The sequence below is a fragment of the Chiloscyllium punctatum genome, chromosome 2, assembly GCF_047496795.1.
Source record: "Chiloscyllium punctatum isolate Juve2018m chromosome 2, sChiPun1.3, whole genome shotgun sequence".
NCBI lineage: Eukaryota > Metazoa > Chordata > Chondrichthyes > Orectolobiformes > Hemiscylliidae > Chiloscyllium > Chiloscyllium punctatum.
Genome location: NC_092740.1, coordinates 59,970,910 through 59,997,365, shown reverse-complemented (window position 1 = coordinate 59,997,365; position 26,456 = coordinate 59,970,910). Strand labels below are relative to the sequence as shown.

Genomic DNA, 26,456 nt, shown 5'->3' with positions numbered 1-26,456 from the left:
TTAAACTATATTCAGTTGCTGGTAACCCACAGCTATTGCCATTAAAAGGGTGCCTGGCTCCTACAAAGATTCCTTGTGTTGCTGTCTGCAAGGATTCCTGTGTTCGGTGAGTTCTGCACATCCTCTATTGGAAGACAGGCCTGAAAAACCGCAGATAGGTAACTGCCATTGCTAGGGTGTCTGATACAGGTTGGACGATGCAGGTGAGCATTTAAAAAAAATTAACTTCAGCGATAAATGATCTCTTGATAGCACCACCTGCTATCTTTGAATTTCAGCAATGGTTTTCTGACTAAATAGATAAATGATAAGACCTGAAATAGTGCTAGGTTTTAGTATAATTGTTCAGAGAAGATCTATATTTATTTCAGCTGCTGAATTATTATAATTGACAGAAAAGATCTCTAGCTTTATGCCCAATTGTGTCTCAATCCTCTTTGTTCCAGTGTTCTATGCTTTCAAGCTATACTTGAAAATTGTGTAGGAACAGTTTTTTTATTGAATGTGTTGCATTAAATGCATGAAAATTATGCTCTAATGACATGAAGGAGTAATAATATTGCAGCTGTAATTGTCGTAAAAGCCTATATTTAAACATTTCAGCTTTGCTAAATGTTTGGTATTGAGATTAAGCTTTCCACTTTCTACTGTCACTTCTAGGCAGTAATTTAACTACAAAGTATTGACTTATAATGATGTTCTAAATACTTTTGATATCTTTGAGAGACTGCAGAGGTGACAGATTATCTCAAAGTAAGAATAATACTAAATTTGGAAAGCAGTTGGCATATTAGGTGTTATGAAAAAATGTTGGAAGAAAGCAGTTATGACTTTTTTATGCATATTCGTTTGCTAGATCTAGTCTGATAGTTTATAATTTTTTTGTCAAAATCCTAGAATTGAAACATTTTGCCTTTCCCAATTTCAAAACCTTATATATGTCCATTTAAATAAAATCACTTGAATGTTGTGGTAAGGATATTTTTGAAAGAAAATATGATGCATTTGTGTAAATAGAGAAGATCATATAGTTTGCAAGAAATACAATCTCCCGAAGTGACTTTGTGTGATTTCAAAAAGCTCACCGAGATTGTAGAAGATCACCTGCAGATAGAGTCACAGAGTCTTACAAGATAGAAACCATTCCAGCTACTTCTCCAATTTTTAGGGGCCTTTGGTATCATAGACTGAAATAACTAAGCTCAACCCAAACTTCAGGAAAAGTATGTCGTGCTACTAACATTTAGCAAACATCAGGCTTGAATGTTGACTTCCAAATTTCAAACATTGGATTCGCCCTGATGTCCCTATTCTGTGAACTCAACAAGTATAATTTAACTGAAAACTAGGTTGTCATTGCTTTTCCTTGAAAATTATGATGCTGTTCCATTTTATGATTGTTCTGCTTGATGGAAGTTCCTGATGTCTGCAAATTGTAATGTACAAAATTACATTTCATTATGAATAGAATTCTCCATGGAATGACTAATTTTCAAGTTGAATTCATTGCTAATTTATGAATCCTCTCAATTTGTGATAGGTTTATCTCTCTTGGAGCTTCTGTTTCACCTATACTCTGCTACATTGAATTACAGTTTTACACACTTAAAGGAGCTACTCCATTGAGCTTCTTAAACATGGGAGCTTTAACAAGAAACAATTTGACAGTATTTTAAATCTAACTACATGAAATACATACATCACTTAGTTACATGCATTTCTTTCTACTGTCTTTTTTTTAATGCACTGTTGCAATTAGGGTCTCTTCAAGCCACCAGTTTCTATTTATAAGCCATCTTGAGTAGTAAAGTGTCCCAAGGTGATTCACAGGAATATCATCAAACAAAATTAGATGCCGAACCACAAAAGCAGACATTGGGACTGTTTGATGAAAGTATAGTTTTTGAAGAGAATCTGAAAAGAGGGAAAAGGAGTAGATGAAAAGGTTTAGGAAAGGAATTTTGAATAATTGGCCCTATCAACTAAATAAATGCGCAAATAAGATGCTAAAGAGGCCAAAATTAGAGGAATGCAGATATTTTGGAGGGTTCAGGTGTTTGAGGAGATCACAAAGATAAAGAGTGCCGATGCAGTGGGGAGACTTGAAAACAAGCATGAGAATTTTAAAGCTGAGGTTGATTAACTAGAGCTAAAGTTAATCAATCAGTGAATGGGATCTAAGAAGTTTTGACATTGGGAAACAGAGTTTTGGATGACCCTCAGTTTATGGATGGTAGGAGGCTAGACAAGAGTGCATTGGAGTAGACAAGTTTACTTTTAACAAGGCATGGCTGAGAACTTCAGCAACAGATGAGTAGAGACTTGTGATTTTATAGATTGGCAAGAAGTGATAGTCATAGTGATGGTTTGGATGCATTTGGAAAAGCATTTCTCAAAGTAAAATATGTTAGGACTGGATGAGCAGGAGTTGCCACCAACTAAATATGAGGAAGACTGAAGAAATACTTTCCGTCTCAGCCTCAGCCCTCAACTCACAACTCAAAACTCTATTACGCATTCACCATCTACATTACTTTCACTGCCAACTATCTGTAGTTGATGTAGACAATTTCCAATTTTTGATGTCAGTCGGGTAATTGTGTGGTTATCGAGAACGAAGTTAGTGAAGTACAGCTGGATGTTATGAATGCACATGTGGAAATCGACACTGTTTTCAGATAATGCTACCAAGATTCAGAAAGGGTATGAGATATGGGAGGGAACCAAGGAGAAGTATTTTGGAGGACATCAATGATAACGCAGTGTGGACTATGCAGAGAAGCCATTGCAGATGACCGTCAAAGTGTAACATGATAGGTAAGAATATAACTAGGTCAGTGCAGTTCCACTTGCAGGGTGACAGTGCAGAAGGGTTGAGGAGAATGGTATGGTAAAATAAAAGCTGCATACATGACAAGAAATATGAGGTTTCATAGTTTACCTTAATCACACAGAGGTCACACAAAGCATCAGTTGTGGCGTCAAAAGTTGCCCTGCTTGATACTGTTGCGGGTGTGAATTCATTATTGGAGTAATTCCAGCATGGGGTTCTCAGAAAGATGAACACCCATTGGAAATTGACAAAATACTCAACAACTTTGGAAAAGAAATAAATGTTCAAGATTTGGCACTTTGCAAGGTTGATAGGATTAATTTCTTTTTTTAAAGTCTGATTTTGAGGAAAGAGTGATTTTGAAGAGGAGACAATACCTGAGAAGAAAGAACTATGAACAATACCATTAAAATAGTTGTCAAAAAGTATGACGCTGGAAGAGCTCAGCAGATCAGGCATTCCAGATGAAGGGCTTATGCCCATAACATTGATTTTCCTGCTCCTTGGATGCTGCCTGACCTGCTGTGCTCTTCCAGCACCACACATAATTTTAAATATCAACATATGAACATTCCCCACACTTACAAACAGCTGCTTTATGTGATCCTGCATTGTGTTCCAACTTGTGAACAAAATAACTTGCAAATGAACTCAGGAACAGAATCTGTTTGCAACCTGGGGATTGCCGATATTTTGAGTCTCACAAAAATGCCTGCATCAATCATTATAATCTTGGATGCAAAAGTAATGGGAAGCAACATTCTATATAAAAAAAGAGAATTGATTGATTGACAAGTGAACTGTGATTGGTAATGGCCTTGCCATGGAACGAGTGCCAGTAAGATGGTGACTAACAGTTACCTGCCAAGCTTTGTTTAGATTTAAACCAGGTAGGTTAACTTCAGTCAAGGCATTGTCCTGAAGAATTTACTAGAGAATGTTTGCACCTACTAATGTGCACATATTATGCCTATCCACAAAGAGTTGGGTCTTGTACCTGCCAGTCCATGCAAATGCACCACACTGCAAGCCTGACTGATAATCTTAAATTGGTTGTCAGCATAATTCTTAACACATTTGGGATTACTTAACAAATGTTGCCTGAGCACATAATCTAATGTTGGACACTGTATTTTTGGTTTTGCAAATACAGATTGATTCAATATGGTCACTAGCTTGTCTGTTGTTAATGCATGCGGAGTCATGCTATTGATACAATCCACCCGTCTTTGGGATGTATGGTCTGTGTTTGTCTTAGGTAGCTCACACATTATGGAAGACATGAGCCTTGAGGACTAACCCCAGCATCAATGTAACCCAGCAGTTTGTTACTCTTATACATGTCAAAAAGGTTTTTTTTAAACTTGCTTTCAAGCAGTGCTATTCAATCAGGCTGAGGAGCAGGTCTAACAGTTATGAATTTGGACCACATTTTAACAATGACATGCATTTAGTTGATTATAGTCAATTTTTACAGATGAGTAATATGATATATACATTTCAGTACATGTGATTCTCAGCTGTAGGCCATATCCAAAAGACTGGCATATCATATCAAACAGCTGTTCATAACAGGCAAGTTACTGACTATATTCAGTTAACCTATACTCGCAAAACTCAAAATATATTGTCTAACATTATGTCTGGGAAACTGTTAAAAAGTCCAGATCCAGCGAAGAATTATACAGACAATCACTTTAAGACAATTGAGCTCATGGTGTGGTGCACTTGTGTATAATTGAAGCTGCACATGTTCTTTGCAAACAGAACAGTCAGGCACGTTATACCTGTTTCAACGACATGAAATAGGTAACTGCATTCCCCAGTACAGTCCTCAGGGCAATGACCTGACCACTTAGAGTCAACCTGCCTGGTTTAAAAGTAAACAAAGCTTGGCAGTTAACTGTCAGTCATCATCTCACTGGTGTATTCTCCATTCTCCTCATGTCACCTATGTGTCCCTCTTTACAATGATATTCATATATATCCTCATAACTGCAAGACAGAAAGCTTCAAAAAGTGTTTTTTTTTTAGCTATACCCACATTCTGTACTGCTAAACAATAATGTGAATATTCATTCTGAAAATATATTGCTTGTTTTGTGTTCTAGCTATTGATGAAGAAAACTTTAATGATGTTCAGACAAAGGGAAAAAATAATAAGCAATCCAAATTGATAGAAGCAATCGTTATGGTGATGATATACTCCAAATCATTGCCCAGATGTCTCAGTATTGTTCTTGAAGATTATATGGACAAACACCAGATGTGGAATCAGCTGTATTACTTATCAGGTATGATGTTAAAACGTTATACTTTATTTCAGACATCTTAATGTATTGCGATGCTTTAAAATGAATCTGCAAAGTGAAATACCAATTTTTAAAGGAACAGAACATTTCCATATCTACACACTGATACTCTTTTGATTTTTGTTTTCATTTTAGTTGTAAGCTAAAACAAATTATTAAATGGGCCTGAATTTGTTGTTGCTACAATTTTTAGGAAGCAGTGGATGAATAGCATTTTCTGTTCCCTAAATCTAAACATTATCCCAGAATTATATTTTTTTTAAAAACTGTAAACCCGGGATATGTATTTTTTAGACAAATTCCAATCATGAGTAAATGCTTTTAAATGTTGGAATTTTAAGATGACTTGAAGCAAGTGTTAAAAATTATTTCTTATTTTTCTGGTGTATGAATATTTACAACTGGGAACATGACAATATTATAAATTACTTCAATATTTTAGGAAGACAGTTTCCTCATTTTTGTTTGTATCACATTAGCATTGTGTAAAAGTCTTTATGGAAATATCAGAGTAAAATAAATAAATGGTAGTCATTTTATATGTAACTTTAAGATACTTTACTTTTGGTTTTGCTTCCCAAAGCTTCTCACATTGGCTTTGTTAGCTCTTTGATTTTAATATACAGGGGAACCTCGATTATCCGAACTGCATGGATGGGCACTATTTTGTTTGGATAATTGATTATTCGGTTAATCAATTCAATGCCTTTCCTCTGGGGCTCGGGAGTTTTTTATTGGGTCTGCTCCCTGTTCAGGAGACCAGCAGCCGCACAGTGCACACAAGGCCCCACCCCCAAACCCCATCCACCCCCAATCCCGTCCAACATTGCCCCCTCCAAACTCTCCCCCCAAATCGTCCAACACCTAACCCGCCTGCCCCTACAACCCTGTCCAACACTGCCCCCCCGCCCACCCCCAACCCATCTGTCCCAAAATCCCGTACAACACTGCCCCCTGCCTGCCCCCAAACCCCATCCAACACCGCCCTTGCCCACCCCAAAACCCCGTCCAACACCACCCCCGCCCCCAAATCCCGTCCAACACTGCCCCACCCATGCCCAAACTCATCCGCCACCCCCAATCCCGTCCAACATCGCCCGCCCACGCCCCCCCAACACAGCCCCTCACCTGTCCCCCAACCCTGTCCAGCACCGCCCCCCCATGCACCCCCGCCCCCAGCCGCTCCCCCTCCCCCTCCATGGTAGCCGGACTGGAACCAACAGTGAGACCACTGCTACTTTTCTGTGGTAAGTCTCCAAATAGCGCACACACGCACACAGACAGCTGCACACACAACTTTTTAACTGCAACTTTTTGACAAGTTCCACCTCTGCCCTATATGGAACAATAGAGAGAACATCTGGGGAAAGGGGTTTAGGGGTGACTCCTATGTAGAACTCCAGGGAAAGTGTGGGGAGAGGGAGAGAGGGCAGGAGGTCAGTCATTTGGAGACGGTGCCTGAGCTCTCACTTATGTCGAGAATGTTCTCGGCAGAGATCGTTTTTAATCAGTGTAAACAAAAGACGCGATCAGGGTTGAAACAGCTCCTTCATGGGATCTTGAGATCTCCTTTGGATAATCCAAGATTCGGATAATTGGTATTTGGATAATTGAGGTTCCTCTGTATACAGTGGGATGTTGGCTTACTGATTTTCAGCTCCTTAACATCATGCCAGACAAAGAAATTGAGCATAGCTTTTTTTTTAAGAAGTAAAATAATATTGTGCTTGTTTGCATTTTCTCTTTACTTAGTTTTATTCTTCTTCTCTTCGCTGCTGAAGTAATGATAAAAAATCTTTTATCATCACCGGCTTCTTCGCAGTCTCAACACTCAAGTGTAGTTGCTGACACAATTTACTTGCTGAATGTAAACCTCAAATGCAAACATGTCTAGACCAGTTATCGGACACCTGTGAGGATTATGGAAAGAGAATTAAAATTAAATAACCAATTACAAATCTGTTATAGAATGATGTTCCCATGGGTGTTCAGACCAAATATGCATTCCGAGCTCACACTTATTAGCAATGAGACTGGCTTGGCAGTCTTCAGGGAAGCACCCACAAATTGAACACCTCCATACTTGCCAACTTATAAAGGAGTGGAGGCGACGGGAAGGGGTCGAGCTCTAATGCTTCCGATTAGAACCTCGGCAGTCCCATCAGCAGACATTTCAATTTTGAGACATACTCTGATGTGCACATTTAAATTAAATTATCTGGAAGCAAAATCGGTCAACTCCTCAGAGAAGAGAGAAACCCAATAGGTCGATCGGGCCACAAGTGGAAACTTTCCTGACTACAACCACAAAATTGCCCCTGGTTGATACGCTAACAATGTTAATTGGCTGTTCAGCAACATGAAGCAAGCTTCCCAGCCTGATTCTGGAAAAGTTTCCTGATAGCTGAGTTTCATTAGGGAGCTATCCTAATGTGGTATGCTTCTTCTTTCCTTGGCCACTTGCCAGCCCCGAACCTTGCAAGCCTTCTCAGACTAGTTAAATAATAATTGTTATTTTAATTGTTATGGAACCCCATGAGAATGACCATATCATTCAAGACCTCATCAACAAGAAGAGGAATGCTCCTTATGCCTAACAAAACAATATCACCAACAAGGCAAAAAGGAGAACTCAACAAACAGCAAATATAGTGTTACAAAGAGGAACAAGGGAAATAGAGAACCAATGGTGGACTGAGAAAGCTAAGGAGCTGCAACTCCTTGCCACCAAATCTTGCAAACAAACAGTGTCACCAAGGCAATGTACGGACCTAACACCGTTGGCCTCAAACTGGTGCAATGTAAGGATGAAGCTCCTTTGAGTGACCTTTAAAACATTAATCTCTGATGGAGAGAACTCCTAATCTGCAGTACAATCAGAGTTGAAGATGTGCTTGAGGAAATTCCCTTTTGAAAAGTAGACTCGCAACTTTACAGGCTTTTAAGTGTCATTGGATACGCACATGGTCGAGAATGGAATAGCGTAGGTTAGATGGGCTTCAGATTGGTTTCACAGGGCGGCACAACATCGAGGGCTGTAATGTTCTATGTTCTATGCTCTAAAATGATCTAGAACTCCCATCTAGTTTGACAGAAGTTGAAGTCACCATTAAATAGATGCTGGAGTGGATGGGATTCAGACTTGAGGAGCAGAGCATAACTGTCTTCTCCACCAGCTGTGCCTTAAAATCTGGGACAAAGAAGAAATTTCTGCTGATCTCAGGGATGCTGTGTTCGTCACCGTCTTCAGGAAAGGAGACAAAGTGGACAATGAAAACTATCGAGGAATCTCCCTACCCTCCACTGCCTGGAAGATCATCGCATGAATCCTTACTAGACATCTCTGAAGAAATCCTTCCTGAAAGCCAGCTTCTGACCAAATCATGAAACTATGGACATGATTCTCACTGCCAGTTGTTCCAAGGTTCCAGGAACAACACCAGCCACTCTACATGGCCTTCATTGATCTGACCAGGCTTTTGACTCAGTCAGGAGAAAGTGAGGACTGCAGAAGATGGAGATCAGAGCTGAAAAATGTGTTCCTGAAGAAGGGCTTATGCCCGAAATGTCGATTCTCCTGCTCCTTGGATGCTGCCTGACCTGCTGCGCTTTTCCAGCAACACATTTTTCAGTTTTGACTCAGTCAACCAGGAAGTACTGTGGAAGACCTTACTATAGGCCTTTGAGGAGTACCATCAGCAATGTTTGCGATGGATTCTTCATATCAGCTAGGAGGAAAGGTGTACTGACATCAGCATCCTTGAAAAAGCCAGTAGCGCCAGCATCAAGGCCATGATAATTTGAACCCAACTATACTGAGTCAATCAGGTGCTGAGGATGCCTCAGCAAATCATTCTTCACCCAGCTCAAGGAAGGCACTTGAATGAGAAGAGGTCAAAGGAAGCATTTTAAAGGTAGCCTGAAGGCTTGACAATTGGAACCACCTAAATCAATTTAGACTTTGGTACCTGACAGCAAACATATTTCTAAATAATCGCTTGATATAATACAGCAATACTATAGCTAGTTAAGAAAACAATTAGAGTTTGTTAGAGTATTTATGAGCTTACAAATCTACAACAGCTTCTGTACTTTACAAGTGTTCCACTTCCATACTGTCCTGCGAGTGATTGAGCTTTTGTGGCTTCCACATATTAAATCCACATGATCTATCTGATGCTAAGGCTTGCAGTCCAAAGTCATGTCTGACATATCCTCGACACTCATGTTTGCATTACTTGATGCCCTTATGAATGGCAGTTTGCAGGGTGTACATGATACCACTTAGCCTTTAGGAGTAGAGCAGATTTTTTATGTACATTTGGCACTGGACACTGGTTCTTAAATAGACCCCAAAACTATGAACATGGTCTGTGATCTCTAGTTAAGCCACTTTGGCCAGGTGGGAGGGCCAACTGCTGCCCTGTCTTGGAAACTGGACTTCCCACCTTTATCAATGGAAGTGTTGTTCTTTTCCCAGCACTGCAATCGCCAACCTTACTACTACTGGAAGATTCTGCTAGTAACACTGTACAAATTGGTTGGCTTTGAATTAATTAGAATTTCAAACAAGGTGATTGCTTACTGAAATCAAACCTGATATTCTTGCTTATCTTTGTAAAGTGGAAATGAATAATAGTAAGGCAACTGGGACCCAATACAACTATGAATTATTTTTGTGTTAGCAAAAACTGACCTACTTCGCAGGAATTCAGTTGTCTTGAATATTAACTGTAATGTATTTTAACGAACCAGAGATGACTAATATTAACAACTTTTGCAGTTGCAGATAAGTCAAAGGTGCTAAGCTGTCTAAAACTCCACATATCCAAAGCAAACAAGCCAACTCTAAAGCAGCTGATCTCCTTGCTACTAATGTGGCAAGCAGTAGAGAGTCATGGAACATGTCATTCTAAACAAACGCTTCCTGAAAGTTTGCTCAATAAAATTCCTAAAGAATGGGATTATGTACCAAGGGAATTGAAAAGAAGAGAATCTGGAAAAAGTAGGTGCCTTTTTGTTGAAGTTGATAAATTCAATCAAGTTTTTAGTTCTGAAAATGAACTATGCAGATCCTAGCAACAAACATTTTGTAAAAATAATTATTTGAATAGGACAAAGAATTAATTTTATTTGAGTTGTGTTGTCAAACAATATTTAGCTAGGAACTAATATGTTGAAAGATGACAATTAAACATTGTTAAAATATTTGCAATACAGTCAATGTCTACTTTCCTGAATTTAGTTAATTTTATTATAATCCTTTATTCATTAATGGGATGCTAACATGGCAGGTCCAATATTTCTCACCTATCTATTTAGGAGGCAATTACCAGGTTTTTGACATCATAATAATGAAAGAATGGCAATATAGATCAGGTTTTTGTGGAGTTGAGTTGACAAAAAATAGCAACTGAGATCCGATTCAGTGATTCCCAATCTTATTCCTTCCCAATTTTCCCCAAAATCCTTTAATGTGTGCAAACTGGTATGTGGCATGGGGCTGCACCTGATATTCCTGACCGGGCCAGTTACATTGCAAAGAATGGTATGTCCTACTCCTTCAGCAACTTGCGTGAAATCGGGCCCATCCCACCCCCAATGCTAAAGTATGGTACTTTCGTACCCATTCATCCTTTGAAGCAATAGATCCTGTAGTGAATGTGGGGAGATCAAATTAAGGTATTCAAGATGGTAAAAGGTATGGATAAAATAAATGTGGACCCGATGCTTCCTCTTCCTCATCATAGTCTTAGGGAAAAGAATAGTAAATGTAAAACAGAGTTGAGGAGAAATTACTTCTCGCAAAGGGTTGTGAATCTGTGGAATTCGCTACACCAACATGTAGTGAATGTTGGGACAGTAATTAAATTTAAAGAGGAGTTAGACAGATTCTTAATTGGTAATGGGTTGAAGGGTTCTGAGGAGAAGGCAGGAAAATAGGGTGAGAAGCATATCAGCCATGATCGAATGGCAGAGCAGACACAATGGGCTAAATGCTTCTATATCTTATGAACTTAATGATACTTGTGTATGTTTGACAAGAAGGGAACTATGCTAAAAGTGCGAATCTTAAAAAAAAGTTATGAACAGGTATGAGAAGTATCAATCATCCAGACCCTTTAAGGTTTCAATACCTGAAGTTCTGAGGCACTGCAACAACTTAAGCTTGAGTCAGCATACATTCTGAAATTCTAGAGATCAGAATTATTAATCAGGCTGGGACACTGCTGCTCATTCAACCAATGTTGAACCTCTGTTTGAAGCTTGGGGGGGATGTATCACATATTGGCATAATGGAGCAAGAGGCATGAGATGACGAGCATGAGGTGCTATAGGGTATTTGAGCAGCATGAGGTGACATAGATGGGGCATCGGTGCACGTTGGGGGGTTTGTGAGGGTTGAGGTCTTCAGGTCCCTTTTCTGTTCTTTATTGCAGGTGGGTGAGTCATTTGGATATCCTTCCTCTGCAACCAGTAGCCCTTGGCATTATCCAAGCTCTTTCCATTGTTGGCTGGCCCGACTGCAACTGGCACCCACCCCATTGGCAATGAGCATCCCTCCTTTAGAAATGGTATATCCCCAACCTGGCATGCAAAGTCAGGAATTTTCTAACACCTACTACTCATTCTTGAAGATGAATGTTTGACCACAAATTCTTCCTCATTCCTTTCCCACTGGATCAGACCACATTTTAAATTTCGGGTGGCAAGAACAACTGCTGATGCTGGTGGGTTCCTCAGTAAATATGTAGATCAGATTGAAATGGCATAATTGAGGTCTAGTGTGCCAATTAAATTGGTGGCCTAAGCAAGAGAATGGTGACTGTTGTTCTGGTAGCTCAAAGAGACGCGAGCTAGTAGTCATAGTCAGAGATGTACAGCACAGAAACAAATTTTTCAGTCCAAAATGTTCATGCCAACCAGATATCCTAAATTAATCTAGCTGCATTTGCCAGCACTTGGCCCATATCCCTCTCAACTTTTCCTTTCACTTACCCATCTCGATGCCTTTTAAATGTTGTAATTGTACCAGCTTTCACCACTTAATACAAATAGAGTTTGCACACACTCACAGTCTTTAGCAGTGGCCTTCTGCTACCAGGGTCTTTCGTCCGGTCCCCTCCCTCCTTCCTCTCGAACTAGTACATTCTTCCTGTTTTCAGCAGGAGTAAAGGCCTGGATATAGAAAACTTGACTTAAAATCTCTCTGTGCCTTGACCTATCAATTTATGTTTACCTCGGCATCTTGCACAGAGCAGTTCCATCCCATGTTCCATCCCAGTTCCATCCTTAGATCCCAAAATCTAAGTTCATGACAGAAAATTACACTGATAATAGTTTATGAACAAACAAAACATATAAGTTTACTGTTAGCATATAGTCCCATAAGATATTTTCAGCATAATAATACTAATTATGATCCTTAATATTATCTTTTCAGATTTGACGAAACTTATGGCTCAGGCTGTTTCTGTTGTAATTGGTAACCTACCTGCAGCAATTGCTTCATTGCCTTGTACAATTAAATACCTCTTCAACTTAGCAGGAAAAAAACTTCATAACAATAATCCTGAGCTCAGAAGATCATGCCTTCTTTGCTATGTTACAATTATTTGCCAAACTCTCGAAGACGGAAATGCCATAGAGCTTTTGACAAGTGTTACAATAGATAAATGGATTAAAGATAAACTGGGTTTGTTGAGTGATTGTCTTCAGAGCATTATGGGGCAGCAAAAGGAAAATTCCAAACCTATAATACACAAGGTTATCAATTCTCTGGAAAAACAGAAACCTAAATGGATTGAATCCCAGCTACAAAAAGCAAGAGAATTGTGCACAGAACAGTGAGTAACAGTTATAATATACTGCAATAAAATATTGTTCAGGAATATGTATTTATAAATAGTTTGTCATTTAATTATAATTAAATTAATTGTGTACAATTCTGGTCTCGTTCCGATTGGAAGGATGTTGTGAAACTTGAAATGGTTCAGAAATGATTGACAAGGTATAAAAGGGATCTGAGGGGCAACCTTTTCACACAGAGGGTGGTGCATGTGTGGAATGAGCTTCCAGAGGAAGAGGTGGATGGGTTCTTCATGAATAAGGGGGTCAAGCATTACAGGGAGAAGACAGGAGAATGGGATTGAGAATCTCAACAGCCATGATCAAATGTTGGAGCAGTTTTGATGGGCTGAATGGCCTTATTCGCCCATAAATCTTATGGATTTATCGCAGAACAGGAATCCTGTTTTGTAGCTTCACCAGGCTAACACATCATTTTTAACAATACTTGAAGCTGATTCCAGCATGCCCTCCATCACCCTCCATTGAACCAGGACTGATCCCCTGGCTTTATGGTAATAATTGAGTGGATGATATGCCAGACCATGAGGTTGCTGATTGTGTTGGAACATAATTCTGCTGCTGATGATGAAGCTTATTGCCTCATAGATGCCCAGTCTTGAGTTGCTAGATCTGTTCAAAATCTGATCCATTTAGCACGGTGATAGTGCCTTGCAACATGATACACGGTATTCTCATTATGAACGTGAGACTTTGTCTTCACAAGGATTGTGTGGTGGTCACTCTTACCAACACTGTTACGGACAGATGCACTTGTGGCAGGCAGATTGGTGAGTATGAAGTCAAGTATACTTTTTCTCTTGGTTCCCTTAATTTTGACACCAGATGTTAGGAAAGAAGGACATTGCAGCATCAAAATAGAGGCAAAAGAGAAAACCCGAGAACTGCAGACCTGTCAACCTTGCATCAGTAATGGGGAAAATGCCAGAAACTACGACACAGGATGTAATAAATGGAAACTTGAATAAAAGTGATCTGACTGAGCGTAGTTAGAATGGATTTATGAATGGAAAGTCATGTTTGACAAACTTGTTGAAGTCTTTTTAGAAATGTTACAAACAAAATTGATGAAGGAGAAGCAATGGATACAGTATACTTGGATGTTCAGGGAGCTCTTGATAAGATCCCCTAAAGGAGTTAACTAACAAAATTAAAGCACGTGGGGTACAAAGTTATATACTGGCACGGATTTATGAATATATAACAGGCAGGAAACAGAGAGTCAGAATAATGGGCCATTCTAGAATTGGCAGAGTGTGCCTAGTGGGTTACAAGGATCAATACTTGTTCCTCATCTTTTCACAGTGTATCATTGATTTGGATGTGGGGACTAAATATGGTATTTCCAAATTTGCAAATGATATAAAGCTAACCAGGGGATATATGTTGTGGGGAATGTGTAAAGAGGTTTCAGGAGGACTTGGACATAACAGACTCAAAACGTTAACTCTAGTTTTCTCTCTTCATAGATGCTGCCAGACCTGCTGAATTTCTCCAGCATTCTCTGTAATTGTTTCAGACTGTTCAGTATTTTGCCTTTATGTAAATGCAGCAACTATTAAGAAGGCAGATAGAAAGTTAGCTTTTATTGCAAGAGGATGACAGTAAAGAAAAAGCAAAGCTTGGTTAGGCCGAAACTCTGCATTTTTGGTCTTTTTACTACAGGAAAGAATTATTACTATTGAGAGAGTGCAAGAAAGGTTCATCAGACTTGCTCCCAGGATGGAGAGACTGTCCTATAAATTGAGATTGTACAAAATGGGCCTGTACTTTCTGGAGTTTTGAAAAATGAGAAGTGATCCAATTGAAACCTTCAAAATCTATCCAAGAGGTATAGAGGGTAAATGCATGTCAAACTTTTCCCTGGTTGGGAAGTCTATAATCATGGTACAGTTTAAAACTAATGGAGATGCTATTTAGAACTGTGATAAGGGCAAATGTTTTTACTCAGAGAGTGATGAATCAGTGGAATTCTCTACCCCAGAGACTCAATCTTTGTGCAGATCTCAATAGAATTATGATTACCAATGGCATAAAAGGAATAGGATGGATAAAAGATGTTGAAGTGTTCAATCATCCATAATCATATTAAATATGAACCAAGCTCAAGGGGCTGAAATGCCCTACTGCTGTTCTTATAAATAAATATAAAATTGGTAGGGGATTGAGTTTTGGAGCCACGAGGTCATGTTGCAGCTGTACAACACACTGGTAAGGCCGCACCTGGAATATTGCATGCAGTTCTGGTCACCACATTATAGGAAGGATTTGGAAGCTTTGGAAAGTGTTCAGAGGAGACTTACAAGGATGTTGACTGGTATGGAAGGAAGATCTTATGAGGAAAGGCTGATGCAACTGAGGCTGTTTTTGTTCGAGAGATAAAGGTTGAGAGGTGACTTAACTGAGACGTAGAAGATAACCAGAGGGTTAGATAGGGTGGACAATGACAACCTTTTTTCCTTGGATGGTGAAAGCTAACATGAGGGGACATAGCTTTAAATTGAGGGGTGATAGATTTAGGACAGATATTAGGGGTAGTTTCTTCACTCTCAGAGTATTAGGGGTGTGGAATGGCCTGCGTGCAATAATAGTAGACTCGCCAACCTTAAGGGCATTTAAATGGGCATTGGACATACATATGGATAATAATAGAACAGTGTAGGTTAGATGGACATCAGATTATTTTCACAGGTCAGCACAACATCAAGGACCGAAGGACCAGTACTGTGCTGTAATGTTCTATGTTTTAACTTGGTTTAGTGTGGAATGTTGTAGTAAAATCCAAATAAAAACTTAAGGAAACTAATTTTTGATCTTATCACTTCTCCCAAACAGGTCTCAAATAGTATTTAGTGATATCAAAATAAACTGAAGACTTAAATCAGACGTTTATTTAAGCTTCCATCCAAACTGAAATACTCGTACAGTCTTCTGGCTGATACACCCAATCTCAGAAAAGCATACAGCAAACATTCACATTAACATAAAATTGGCAAATTAATATGCTTTTATATGTGTCACCACTTTAAAGATCTGCTGTTATCTATCCTCAGTTATAATTTTTTTACTTACCTGTGTTTATTTTATCTCTTTTCCAGTACTTGCAGGACTTCAGCTAACATTCTGACTGTTAGACTTACCTTTCAAGTTACCTTAAGTAATTTGAAGATATATATGTACTTTGCTAAAAAAGACGTATTCTGGTTTTTCATTCCTTTTATTCCCCGTCTCAGCATTTTTCTTTTAGAGGGGTTTGGATTTATGATCAGCATGTACAGGCATACTCCATTTATAGCCAGATTTGTTGATAAACCTAACTATTTCTGGAATGAGGATAAAATGATTGGAACCAGGTAGAACTCGCTATGAGACCTTGATTGAGATTGTTAAACTGGCCCAATCAGGAAGCCCTGTCTGACCATTATGAACAGAGGGTCTCCTCCACCCCCCCCCCCACCAACTTCTCCCCTCCCCCCACTTTCTCCCCCTCCCCACTTTCTCCCCCCCCACTGGGCCCGTACCATTCCCCAGCAAATGAACAGGGAGAAACCTACTTGGATACAGAGTATACATTGAAATTGCTGACTGAGGCAATACTTCCTACAGGTTAAGAAAGGGAGTGTGTGTGCTTTGACCTTAAGCTGTTTTTAAATAAAAAGCTACTCTTTCTACGCCTTTTTGCTGGGGGGGGGGGGGGGTGGTGTAGGAATCTGAAACTGTAACAAAGTTGGGTCACAATAAAGGGTTACCTGAACTTAAAAAAAAATGAACAGAGGGTCTCCAACATTGTGCCCAACTTGGAGGAGGCTCAGGTGTGTGGTGGAATCCCATCTGCATGAACCCCTGGACGGAATTTCACATTGGCCCCAAGGTTCTGTACCTCCCACAGGAGCCTGTGCCCCACAGTCTGAGCCACCTCTGAGCTTTAGTTGGGTCCCCCTCAGGGATGTAAAATGGCTGGCCATTTATTGACTGCTGATGCAACCTCTTCTCCCTTATCCACGTCCGGACACGCCTTGTCATGCCTATTTACCACCTGGCAGTGTGGATCTTCAGTGGAAGGCTCTTGACGCGCGAGTCCTCCCCCTTTTGCTCGGGGATCTGGGCTAGAGGGTGCAACATGCAGCATATTACAGTGGTTCATGGACTCCCAGCCAAACTGCTTGTTCTGTGGTGCTGTGGAGTCCGTGGACCATGTGGGCATCTGCACTTACTTTTTGTTTTCCTCAAGAACCTTTTATGTTTTTGACTGCAGTTCAGCCCCACGCTCCTGATCTATGGGCACCCGGTTCAGAGGGGAGAGAGCAGGTCAGAGAATCTCCTTGTGGGTCGGCTCCAGGGCCTGGCCAGGCTGGCCATAAACAGCTCCAGGCAGCGGACCGTGGAGTGGGCCCTATGGCTGATTGCCTGTCCCTCTTCCACGGTTACATTTGGGCCCAGGTGTCCCTGGAGAAGGGGCACGCGCTGCCTCCCAACACCCTGGAGGATTTCAGGGAGAGGTGGACACCGCGGGGCGATGAGTGTTTTGTTTCCCCCTCAAATTCTATTTTGATTTAGTTCCTGTCCTCCCCTTCACCTTTTTGATCACTCAGGTGTTGCCCTGTGCTGAGAAGGGCACTGCTTGTCACTGGCCACTCGGGTGTTTCCTTTCTTCCTGGTGGTGGAATGTGAATAATTATTTCTGTACTCATTCTTCATTGTGTCCTACAATTGCACACATACGACATGGGTGCTAGGGAAAAATAAGCCGTACTGCAGTTAGACATTAGTGTTGGAGGGGGGAGGGGTTATAAAAGGAAAAAGAATTTTAAAAATTTAAACAGGAGTTTAAATCTCCTTAGTTTAGAGGCTGACTCCGAGCTGGCTGGCTCCAGCCAGTGTACTGTGCACATGTCATTAAAGGGTGATTTGGTGACAGCGTACTGATCTCTGTGCAGTTATTTCAATATACATGCAAGTAAATCAGAAGTTTTATTGCTGATGCACATTAGAATCTATTAACATGAGTTTACTTGTGCTCTATACAGGACTAGACTGAAACTGTGGTTGTTGGAGTGATGTTTATTTGTAATGTGTTTCTGTATATAACACAAAGTGCGACAAGACTTTGTCAGGTGAATTGGCCATGTTAAATTGCCCATAGTGTTAGGTGCATTAGTCGGAGGGAAATGGGTCTGGGTGGGTTGCTCTTTGCAGGGTCTGGAAGGACTTTTTGGGCCAAAGGGCCTGCTTCCACACTGTAGGGAATCTAATCTTAAAAAAAAGACTAGGCTACAATTCTGTCTTTCACTTAGTATTCTGGAATAGGACACGGTAGTTGAGAATGGTAGTGTAAAGGTGAAAGTTGGAAACTGAGAAGAAAATATAGCTAAAATCTCAGTGCCAATTGGGGAAAATGACAGAGAGCAAAATTAATTTGATTGCTTTATGTTCTCAAGAGTTTGAACAACAAAACCAATAGAAGAATGAATTGGACATGTGGTCATAAGTTATTACTCTGTTAAAGAGAAATCTACGTCTGGTGGGTATTTAAATCATGTTTATTTTGTGAGATGGATGTCCATATTTTGGATAGTAATGATGTTTGAAATTGTCTCTTAGAGTTCCTGGTTGAAATTGCAAGAAGGGCGATATATTAAATGCCTATGAAGCATTATCTGCATTGACTAATTGAATTATTCTGTTTTCTGAAATCTAAAAATATTTCCTGGACTTAACTGATATAACTGAAAGATGACAATTAAGTTTGGGCATCCCTGGATCAGTGCAATGGTACCGCACAATGGCACCGCACAATGGCAGGCAACTGGTTATTACTGGTGTCCGGTTCTTAAGAAAAAACATCTCCAGATCAGATGTCTTCTGCTTTTAAAAAGGTGGAAAACAGTAATTTTCCTTCAGCTTCATGGAACACATAAGACATTCTCAGGTGACACAAATTGTAGTCTCAATGATTGTCAAATTTGAAAATAGTCCAGGCATAAATACAATTTCAGGATTTAAGACAGGATGAGGGTGAGTGAAGCCTTTTTCAGACCTGGCTCTTAGACCAAAAAACAAACTCAAATGACAGTAATGGGCAAATGGGCCAGCCCCAAGCAATGCTTAATATGCATTGTTCTGGTGAGATACAAAATATTGTTTTGTGCGGAACTGCTTTGAGTAAAGTGGCAGAGACCTCAAAATGACAAATGATGATGATGATGAAAATATTGATGAATCTGAACAAATTATAAAGTTCATGAGGATTCTGATCCTACAGTAAATGTGTTAGCCATAGACTCTGCTAACTGTGTTTTTACTACAAAACTGGGACAGCTTGCTTAAAATGTTAGAAGTGAGTTTTGCTGCAATTAAGCAATTTAAAAATAGTATGTGCTTTAGGTGAGCTGAAGAAATACCTTGACATCGCAAAGCAGAATTCTAATTCCAGGTGTAATAGCTTGAGTAAGCCAGTTTATAAGCACTGATGTAGTCTCTAGTGATATGTACTGTTGAATAAACCTTACATGAGAAAGGCATGTATTAAGTTTGAAATGAAACATAAGGTGATTATTTTTGGAGTATCTGTTTATGTGCAATTTATCAAGTTAGGACATTGTATCCACGCAATAAAATCTGATGTTCGATATTAAACTTGAAAGTGTCAGAAAAGATTTACAAGGATGTTGCCAGGGTTGGAGAGTTTGGGCTATAGGGAGAGGCTGAATAGGCTGGGGCTATTTTCCCTGGAGTGTCGGAGGTTTATAAAATCATGAGGGTTATGGATAGAATGAATAGCCGAGATCTTTTCCCCATGACAGTGGAGACCAAAACTAGAGGGCATAGTTTAAGGTGAGAGGGTAAAGGTATAAAGGGGACCTGAGGGATAACATTTCACACAGAGGGTGGTATGTGTGTGGACTGCCAGAAGTAGTGGTGGCATCAAGATGGGTATATGATTAAGAAGTGTTTAGATTGTTTGGGCTAACTGCTCGTAAATGTGTCGAGGTTAAGTTAAGATATCTGGTTGGCATGGACGAGTTGGATTAAAGGGTCTGTTTCCCTGTTGTACATTTCTGTGACTCTATAAGTATCTTCCCTTAACAGTAATGAGTTTGGGAAATTTAATGAATACCTGGTTCATTTGGGAAAATAGTGACTTAGCAGTTATGTCAAAGACTATTAATCCAAAGGCCCAGACCAGTGCCCAGGAATGAGTTTCACCATGACAACTGGTGGAATTTAAATTCATGATTCCATGAATCTAGGTACAATGTATCTCAGTAATGATGATCATCACAACTATTATCGATTGTTGTAAAAGCCTAACTGGTTTACTAATGTCCTTCAAGGAAGGGAACCTGTCATCCTTGATTTCTCTGGCCTATGTGTGACTCTTGACCCTCAGCAATGTAGTTGACGCTAAACTACTCTGAACTGTTTGACAAGGCCTAGCAAGCTACTCAGTTTAAGGACATTTTGGGAATGGCAACAGCATCACCTTGCCAGAGATTCCCACATCTCATGGAAGGATAAAAAAAAAACTCATATCCTCAAATGGATACACTACTGGAGGCAACTTAGCTCAAAAAAATGTAAAGTGAGAAGGTCAGTTTAATAATTTACTCAATTTTTTATCATTTTAATCTTTTTATAGTAGTTACAAATGCCATTTCAAGTAATATGTTTAGTTCAGATCCTGCATAAAATGATTTGATTAGATTTCTCTCTTTTGGAGCTGCTACTGACTGTACATTATCAGTTTGTACTTTTTTGATTTGTAGTGGCTGTTCCTGTTTGCAACTTCATGATTGGAATGATCGCTATGTACATTTATTGCAGTAGGATATGGCAATTTGCACATAAAGTGGCATGGTACTTATTGTGTAATAACAACATGCAACAAAGTATTTACTATTTGCAATGTATTTATTGTGTTGTCAATGTTGTGTCACATTTACAAAGAGCTGGTATGTGGGGAGAGGACATGGATGGACTTCCATTTTGAAATTTGCAAATTGTGTTACCTTTATGTAGAATCCCATCTTAATTGTAGGTCTCAGGTGTATTTTTTAAACTGTAATAACAGCCATGAAGTACAAACCTCTAGTTTATCTTTTGTTTACTTTTTTAGTGTGTATCTTTCTGAAATATATAGTTGAGAAATATTTCAATTCAGTAAGTTTTCTCCTAGTTTGAATAGTAGTTGCAGTTTTTTTCAGACATTTCATGTTTGGTTATATAAATAATCGGTTTTTGTGTTGCCACTATGTTATTGGACGTAATTAATTAATTAAATGGATCGATAGGCATTTCAATCATACAAAATAATCAACAAATTGATTTTATATGGTGACTTTACTGGAAGTAATCATCCCAAAATGCATCACAGTAATATAATTGGACAGATATGTTTCCTCTATATGTTTTCATGTCCCATTAGTAGAATTTTATCTATCTATATTTGTCATGAGAAACTAGCCACATTGATGTTGTGGAGGTCAGTGAATGGACTCTCCAGACCAAAAACCTCTATCCATACTGTTCTGTGTTATATATTTATTTAATTTAATATTTCTTTTTAAACACACACTTGTATAGCATCTTTTATGACCACAGGACGTCCAATAACACTTTACATTTTTTGTTTTTACCGGTTTAATATAGGAATATTGTTACTTTATGAGTACAGAGGTTAAGTGTAGAAACTACAAAGATGTTATTTTTGTTTAATTTGATCATAATTTTGAAATGTTGCTTGGTGTCATATGATAGAAATCTGCTTTTTAGAACATACAAAATTGCATTATTCAACATATTAATCCATATATAAATTGCTTAAATGTACTGGAATTGTTTATTATGTAGCAAATTCCTTAGTAGATTGATGAATCTTCCATATATGAAATGCAGTATTATAGGTGTTCTGTAACACAGAATAGCTTCACTTGTTTATTCAAAAGTACAGTACATTCAGCACTAGTGAAAATGGTAGCAGAATGCATCACCTGCTTATATGTAGTTTGTGCTAACATTATTGTTCATTAAAATAACTTTCAGTCTGAAGTGTTCTCTCAGTGGTAACCCCATCACTCAATATTCTAAAATAAATATGCAATTCAGAATCTGAAGAAATGCCTGACTTTGCAAAGTAATTTGTCCAAGAAAAGATTATTGTTTTCCATCATAGTGACCCTGACTTGCCTGGCTGGGTGCGTACATAGATTAAGATGAATGCAGTTATTCCTTGGCTGAGGACTGCCTCTTTCAGGCCACATTCTCTCTAATAACATGATTGATAGGCTGTCCCAAATCTACAGAGGAACTCATTAATCATTGGTGTGACTGAATACAATCATCTGCTTCACCTGCAAAGTGATAGACAGAAAAGGATATGATTCAGGTGCTGACATGGTGCACTGATTGGTCAGAGGCCTCAACTTTTTCAATGTCAAGATTCCTGATAAATGACACAGTTTGTTATTCCCTTATGTTCTGAAAACACGGCATGGTGTCCTTTCAGAACTAATATTTAACAAAGAAAAATTTGGATGTTTAAAGGCCTACTTTGATATTACTTTTTCTTTCGTGCAATGTATTTGGAAAATTCCATCAGCTAATAAGGAAAGGCACTAACAGTGTATTCCTTTTTTATTAATCTGCTTTGTTCCCCTTCCCTCTATTCTTTATTTTTGTGGTCATTCACCTTGAAAGACACCTTTAAAGGTGGTGTGAATAATAATAGAGTCTGCCATCATTTATGTAGATAGGTGAGCTCATTATTCTGTTTATTACCTTTACACTACACTACTTTGGTGCTAACTTTGAGTACCCAGCATTTAGCCGACAGGTCGTTTTAATGCGCATTTCCTCCACACGAATTCGCTCTCACGCGATTGACAAATTGGGGATGCTGTTTCTACAGCGCTAACGTTTAAAAAGCATGTTTATTGTAAAGTGATAACAGCACCAATACTTTAAACGCTGTTTCTAAAGCATGATTTTTCAATAATGTGGCTTTGCACAAGAACGCAACCATCGTGTTGTGGAAGAACTGATTATATGTCCAGTTCATCATTCACATTAAATGATTGTAAATGAGGCAAATTAATTTTAAATAGTTTGGAACAATTTTAAGTTTGTGTTCATTTATATTCTGAGTATGCCACAAATATAAATTTTATTATAGTTTAATACATGTGTATAAACTTGGGACCAGACCATAAAGGTTTTGAAAATGAGGATGGGAATTTAATATTGAAGTGTCCTAGATCAAGAATCAGTGCACATTAGTAAGCAAATGGTGAATGAATGAATGGGATTTAATGTGAATCTGGAAATCAGCAAAGTTCTTTTTTAAATAATGAGTTGTTCAGACACATGTCTGTGGTAGGTGGTGCACTGCAAAGTGCATCTGCAAAAGAAGTGCAGTGGTAGCCGGAGATTTTAAAAAGAAAGCCTCTTCATCTGTTTCTATCTGTTAGAAATTAAATATAACATCACAGGAAACCATGGAAGTAATTAGTGGATATTTTCTCTTCGTCACTTTTGATTGGGCCAAGTAGTTTAGATCAGAAGTATTATTACAGCTGAAGTGTACAGTTAAGAAATTCATTTTACAAATATTTAATATTCCAATTAATTAAATAGAACAGAGATGGCCAGGCAGCCAGTGTACTATGTGAGAGCTACTGGATAGTGGCATGATATATGGTGACTATATCTGCAGCCAATGTTGGTTGCTGAACTTTGGCTCAGCCGTGGACAGTGTGAAACATCAGGGTGGATCAGAGGTAGCTGGACTCTATTTCATGAGGCAGTCACATCCTTTAGATTAATTCGATCAAATTTGGTACATGGTCAGGATCAGGAAGGTTTCTGTGAGTTACTCAGGTATTGGGATCCAGAAGTTAGCTTTGGAGGAGCATCAGCCAGTGCTCTTGTCTAATAGGCTCAAGGTTCTTGCTCCCGGTGTGGAGAGCTGAGACTACAAGGTTGCTGAGTGAACTATTTAGTTGAAGGGAAAAAAGAGAAATGCAATAATAATAGGAGATAGCTTAGCTTAGGGGCACAGGTAATGTTCTCTGTAGCAACATCAGAGAGTCCCAAAAGCTGAGTTGCCCTCCTGGTGCCAAAGTTTACCTTCCGGTGTCAAAAGTAAAAAGCAGAACTGCAAAGGTAATAATCTCTGGATTACTACCTGAACCACTTGCAAATTGGCAGAGGATAAATAAGATTAGAGAAGTAAACCTGTTGTTCAGAAATTGGTGTTGGAGAGATAGATTTCATTTCAGGGGCCACTGGCACACTTCTAGAGAAAGGAAGTGCTGTTCGTTTGGGATGCACTTCATTTGCACTATGCTGGAACCGGTTCCCTGATGAATTGTATAATTATTGTTTTAGGTATGGCTTTAAATTAACTAATGGAAGGAGGGCTCAACCAAAAGGTAGTCAAGAGGCAAGCAATAATCAAACTGTGAGAGATAGGGGTAGAAAAAGAACAGAAGAGTGCAGCAGAAAATATTAGCAGAATGTTGAAAAAGTAAGCCAGAGGTTTGGGACTTTTTTTTTAGGAACTAGTGGATGACTTAAAATGTCGTAAAAATGTAGAAAATTGATTATGAAAGTAAACTGACAAGAAATACAAAAACTAAGAGCCATTGCTTCTACGACTGTATGAAAATAAAGTGAATAGCTAAAGTGAATGGGTGACCATTGGAGGATGGAACTTACAGTTGTAAATGAGGAACAGGAAACTGGCAGACAATTTAAACCATTATTTTACATCAATCCCAATGGTGAAAGGCACTGTAAACATCCCAATGATATCAGATAAGCAAAGTGCTAATTGGAGGAAAGACTATGTAATAGTCTTTGTCACAAGGGAGAAAGTATTTGACAAACAATTGGAACTGAATGTGGACAGATCACGAGGACTTGATTGTCTACATCCAAGGGGTTTAAGAAAGTGGCTGCAGAGACAGAGGTTAAAATATTCCAGAACTCATTGTATTCTAGAAGGGTTCTGGCAGATTGGAAAATCATGAAAGTGATGTCCCTCTTCAAGAAGAGACGGAGACAGATAGCAATAAACTATAGGCCAGTTAGCTGTACATCTGTGGTGAGGAAAATGGGGTAATTTATTTGCATGGATTGAAGATTGGTGAACACACAAAAGACAGAGTTTAATGGATCTTTTTCAATTTAGTGTTTTACAAAGATCGGTCCTACGAGTTTCATTTATTCATTATCTATATCAATAATTTAGAGGAAGGGACAGAGTTTCCAAATTTGCTGATGATAGAAAAATATGTGAGAGGGTAGATTGTGATTAGGGCATTAGGGTTCCAATAGGTTGAATGACTGAGCAAACACATAGCAGATAGTTTAATGTAGGAAAGTATGTGGTCATGCACTTTGGTAGGAAGAATCAAGAGGCAGACTACCACTTAAATGGAGAGAGACTCCAAAAAACATGCAGTGCAGAGAAATCTGAATATACTAGTGCATGAAACACAAAAGTTAGCATTTAGATGCAGTAATTAAAAGGCATTTAGAATTTTATTGCTTGAGAGTTGGAGTTAAAAATAGTGAAGTTTTTACAACTCTGCATGGTGTTGGTGAGGTTGCATCTGGAGTACTGAGTATAGTTTGGTCCAATATTGGCACTGCACAGTTTCAAAAGAGATTCACAAGGCTAGTTTATGGAAATGAAGGAGTTTACTGTCAGAAATGGCTAAACAGTTTAGTCCTTGACTCATTTTAGTATAGAGAAATGAGGGGTGATCTTATTGAAGCATACAAGATTCTGAGGGGACTTGACAAAATTGATGTTATGAAGATGTCCCCATCCATAGAAGAATCACAAACAAGGCGACAAAGTAAGGGACTGCTCATTTAAAACCGAGATACACAGGAATTTATTCTCACGAAGGATAGTGAATGTCTGGAATTGGCTGCCCCAATGTTGTGGAAGCTAGACCACTGGAAGTTTTTAAAGAGGAGGTAGATAAAATTTTGAAATATTAAGGAGTTGAGGACTATGAGGAGCTGGCATGCAAGAAATGTTGGAGCTAAGGGAAGATCAGCCATAATCTTATGTAATGGCTGGGAAGTTTGAGACATAGAATATCCTATTCCTGTTCCTATTGCTTCTGTGGCCCTGGTGAAACCCAAACTGAGCTTTAGTGAACATGTCATTGCTAAGCAAGTATCAATTGATAATACTATCAATGACCCTTTGCATAACTTTTCTGGTGATTGAGAGTAGACTGATCAGGTATTAATGAGCCAATTTGTCTTGCATTTTGTGAACAGTACATATTGGGGCAATTTTCCACATTGTTGGGTAGATGCCAGAATTGTAGCTGTACAAGCATAGTTTGGATAGGATGTGGCTAAGTTCAGAGGTTGCATCTTCAAAGCAATTGCTAGAATGTCATCAGGGCCCATAACTTTTT

General features: G+C 39.0%; 1 protein-coding gene across 13 annotated transcripts in view; it reads left to right on the top strand.

Moving 5' to 3' along the window:
* The window catches only part of kiaa0825 (KIAA0825 ortholog), a 432,289-nt gene that overhangs the window by 148,757 nt on the left and 257,076 nt on the right, over positions 1 to 26,456 (top strand). For all 13 annotated transcript variants that reach the window (XM_072583064.1, XM_072583027.1, XM_072582974.1 and 10 more), the window contains 3 exons: positions 4,945 to 5,127; positions 9,929 to 10,150; positions 12,590 to 12,992. In XM_072583064.1, the coding sequence (XP_072439165.1) occupies positions 4,945 to 5,127; positions 9,929 to 10,150; positions 12,590 to 12,992 (808 nt within the window). The remainder of the gene's footprint in view (positions 1 to 4,944; positions 5,128 to 9,928; positions 10,151 to 12,589; positions 12,993 to 26,456) is intronic.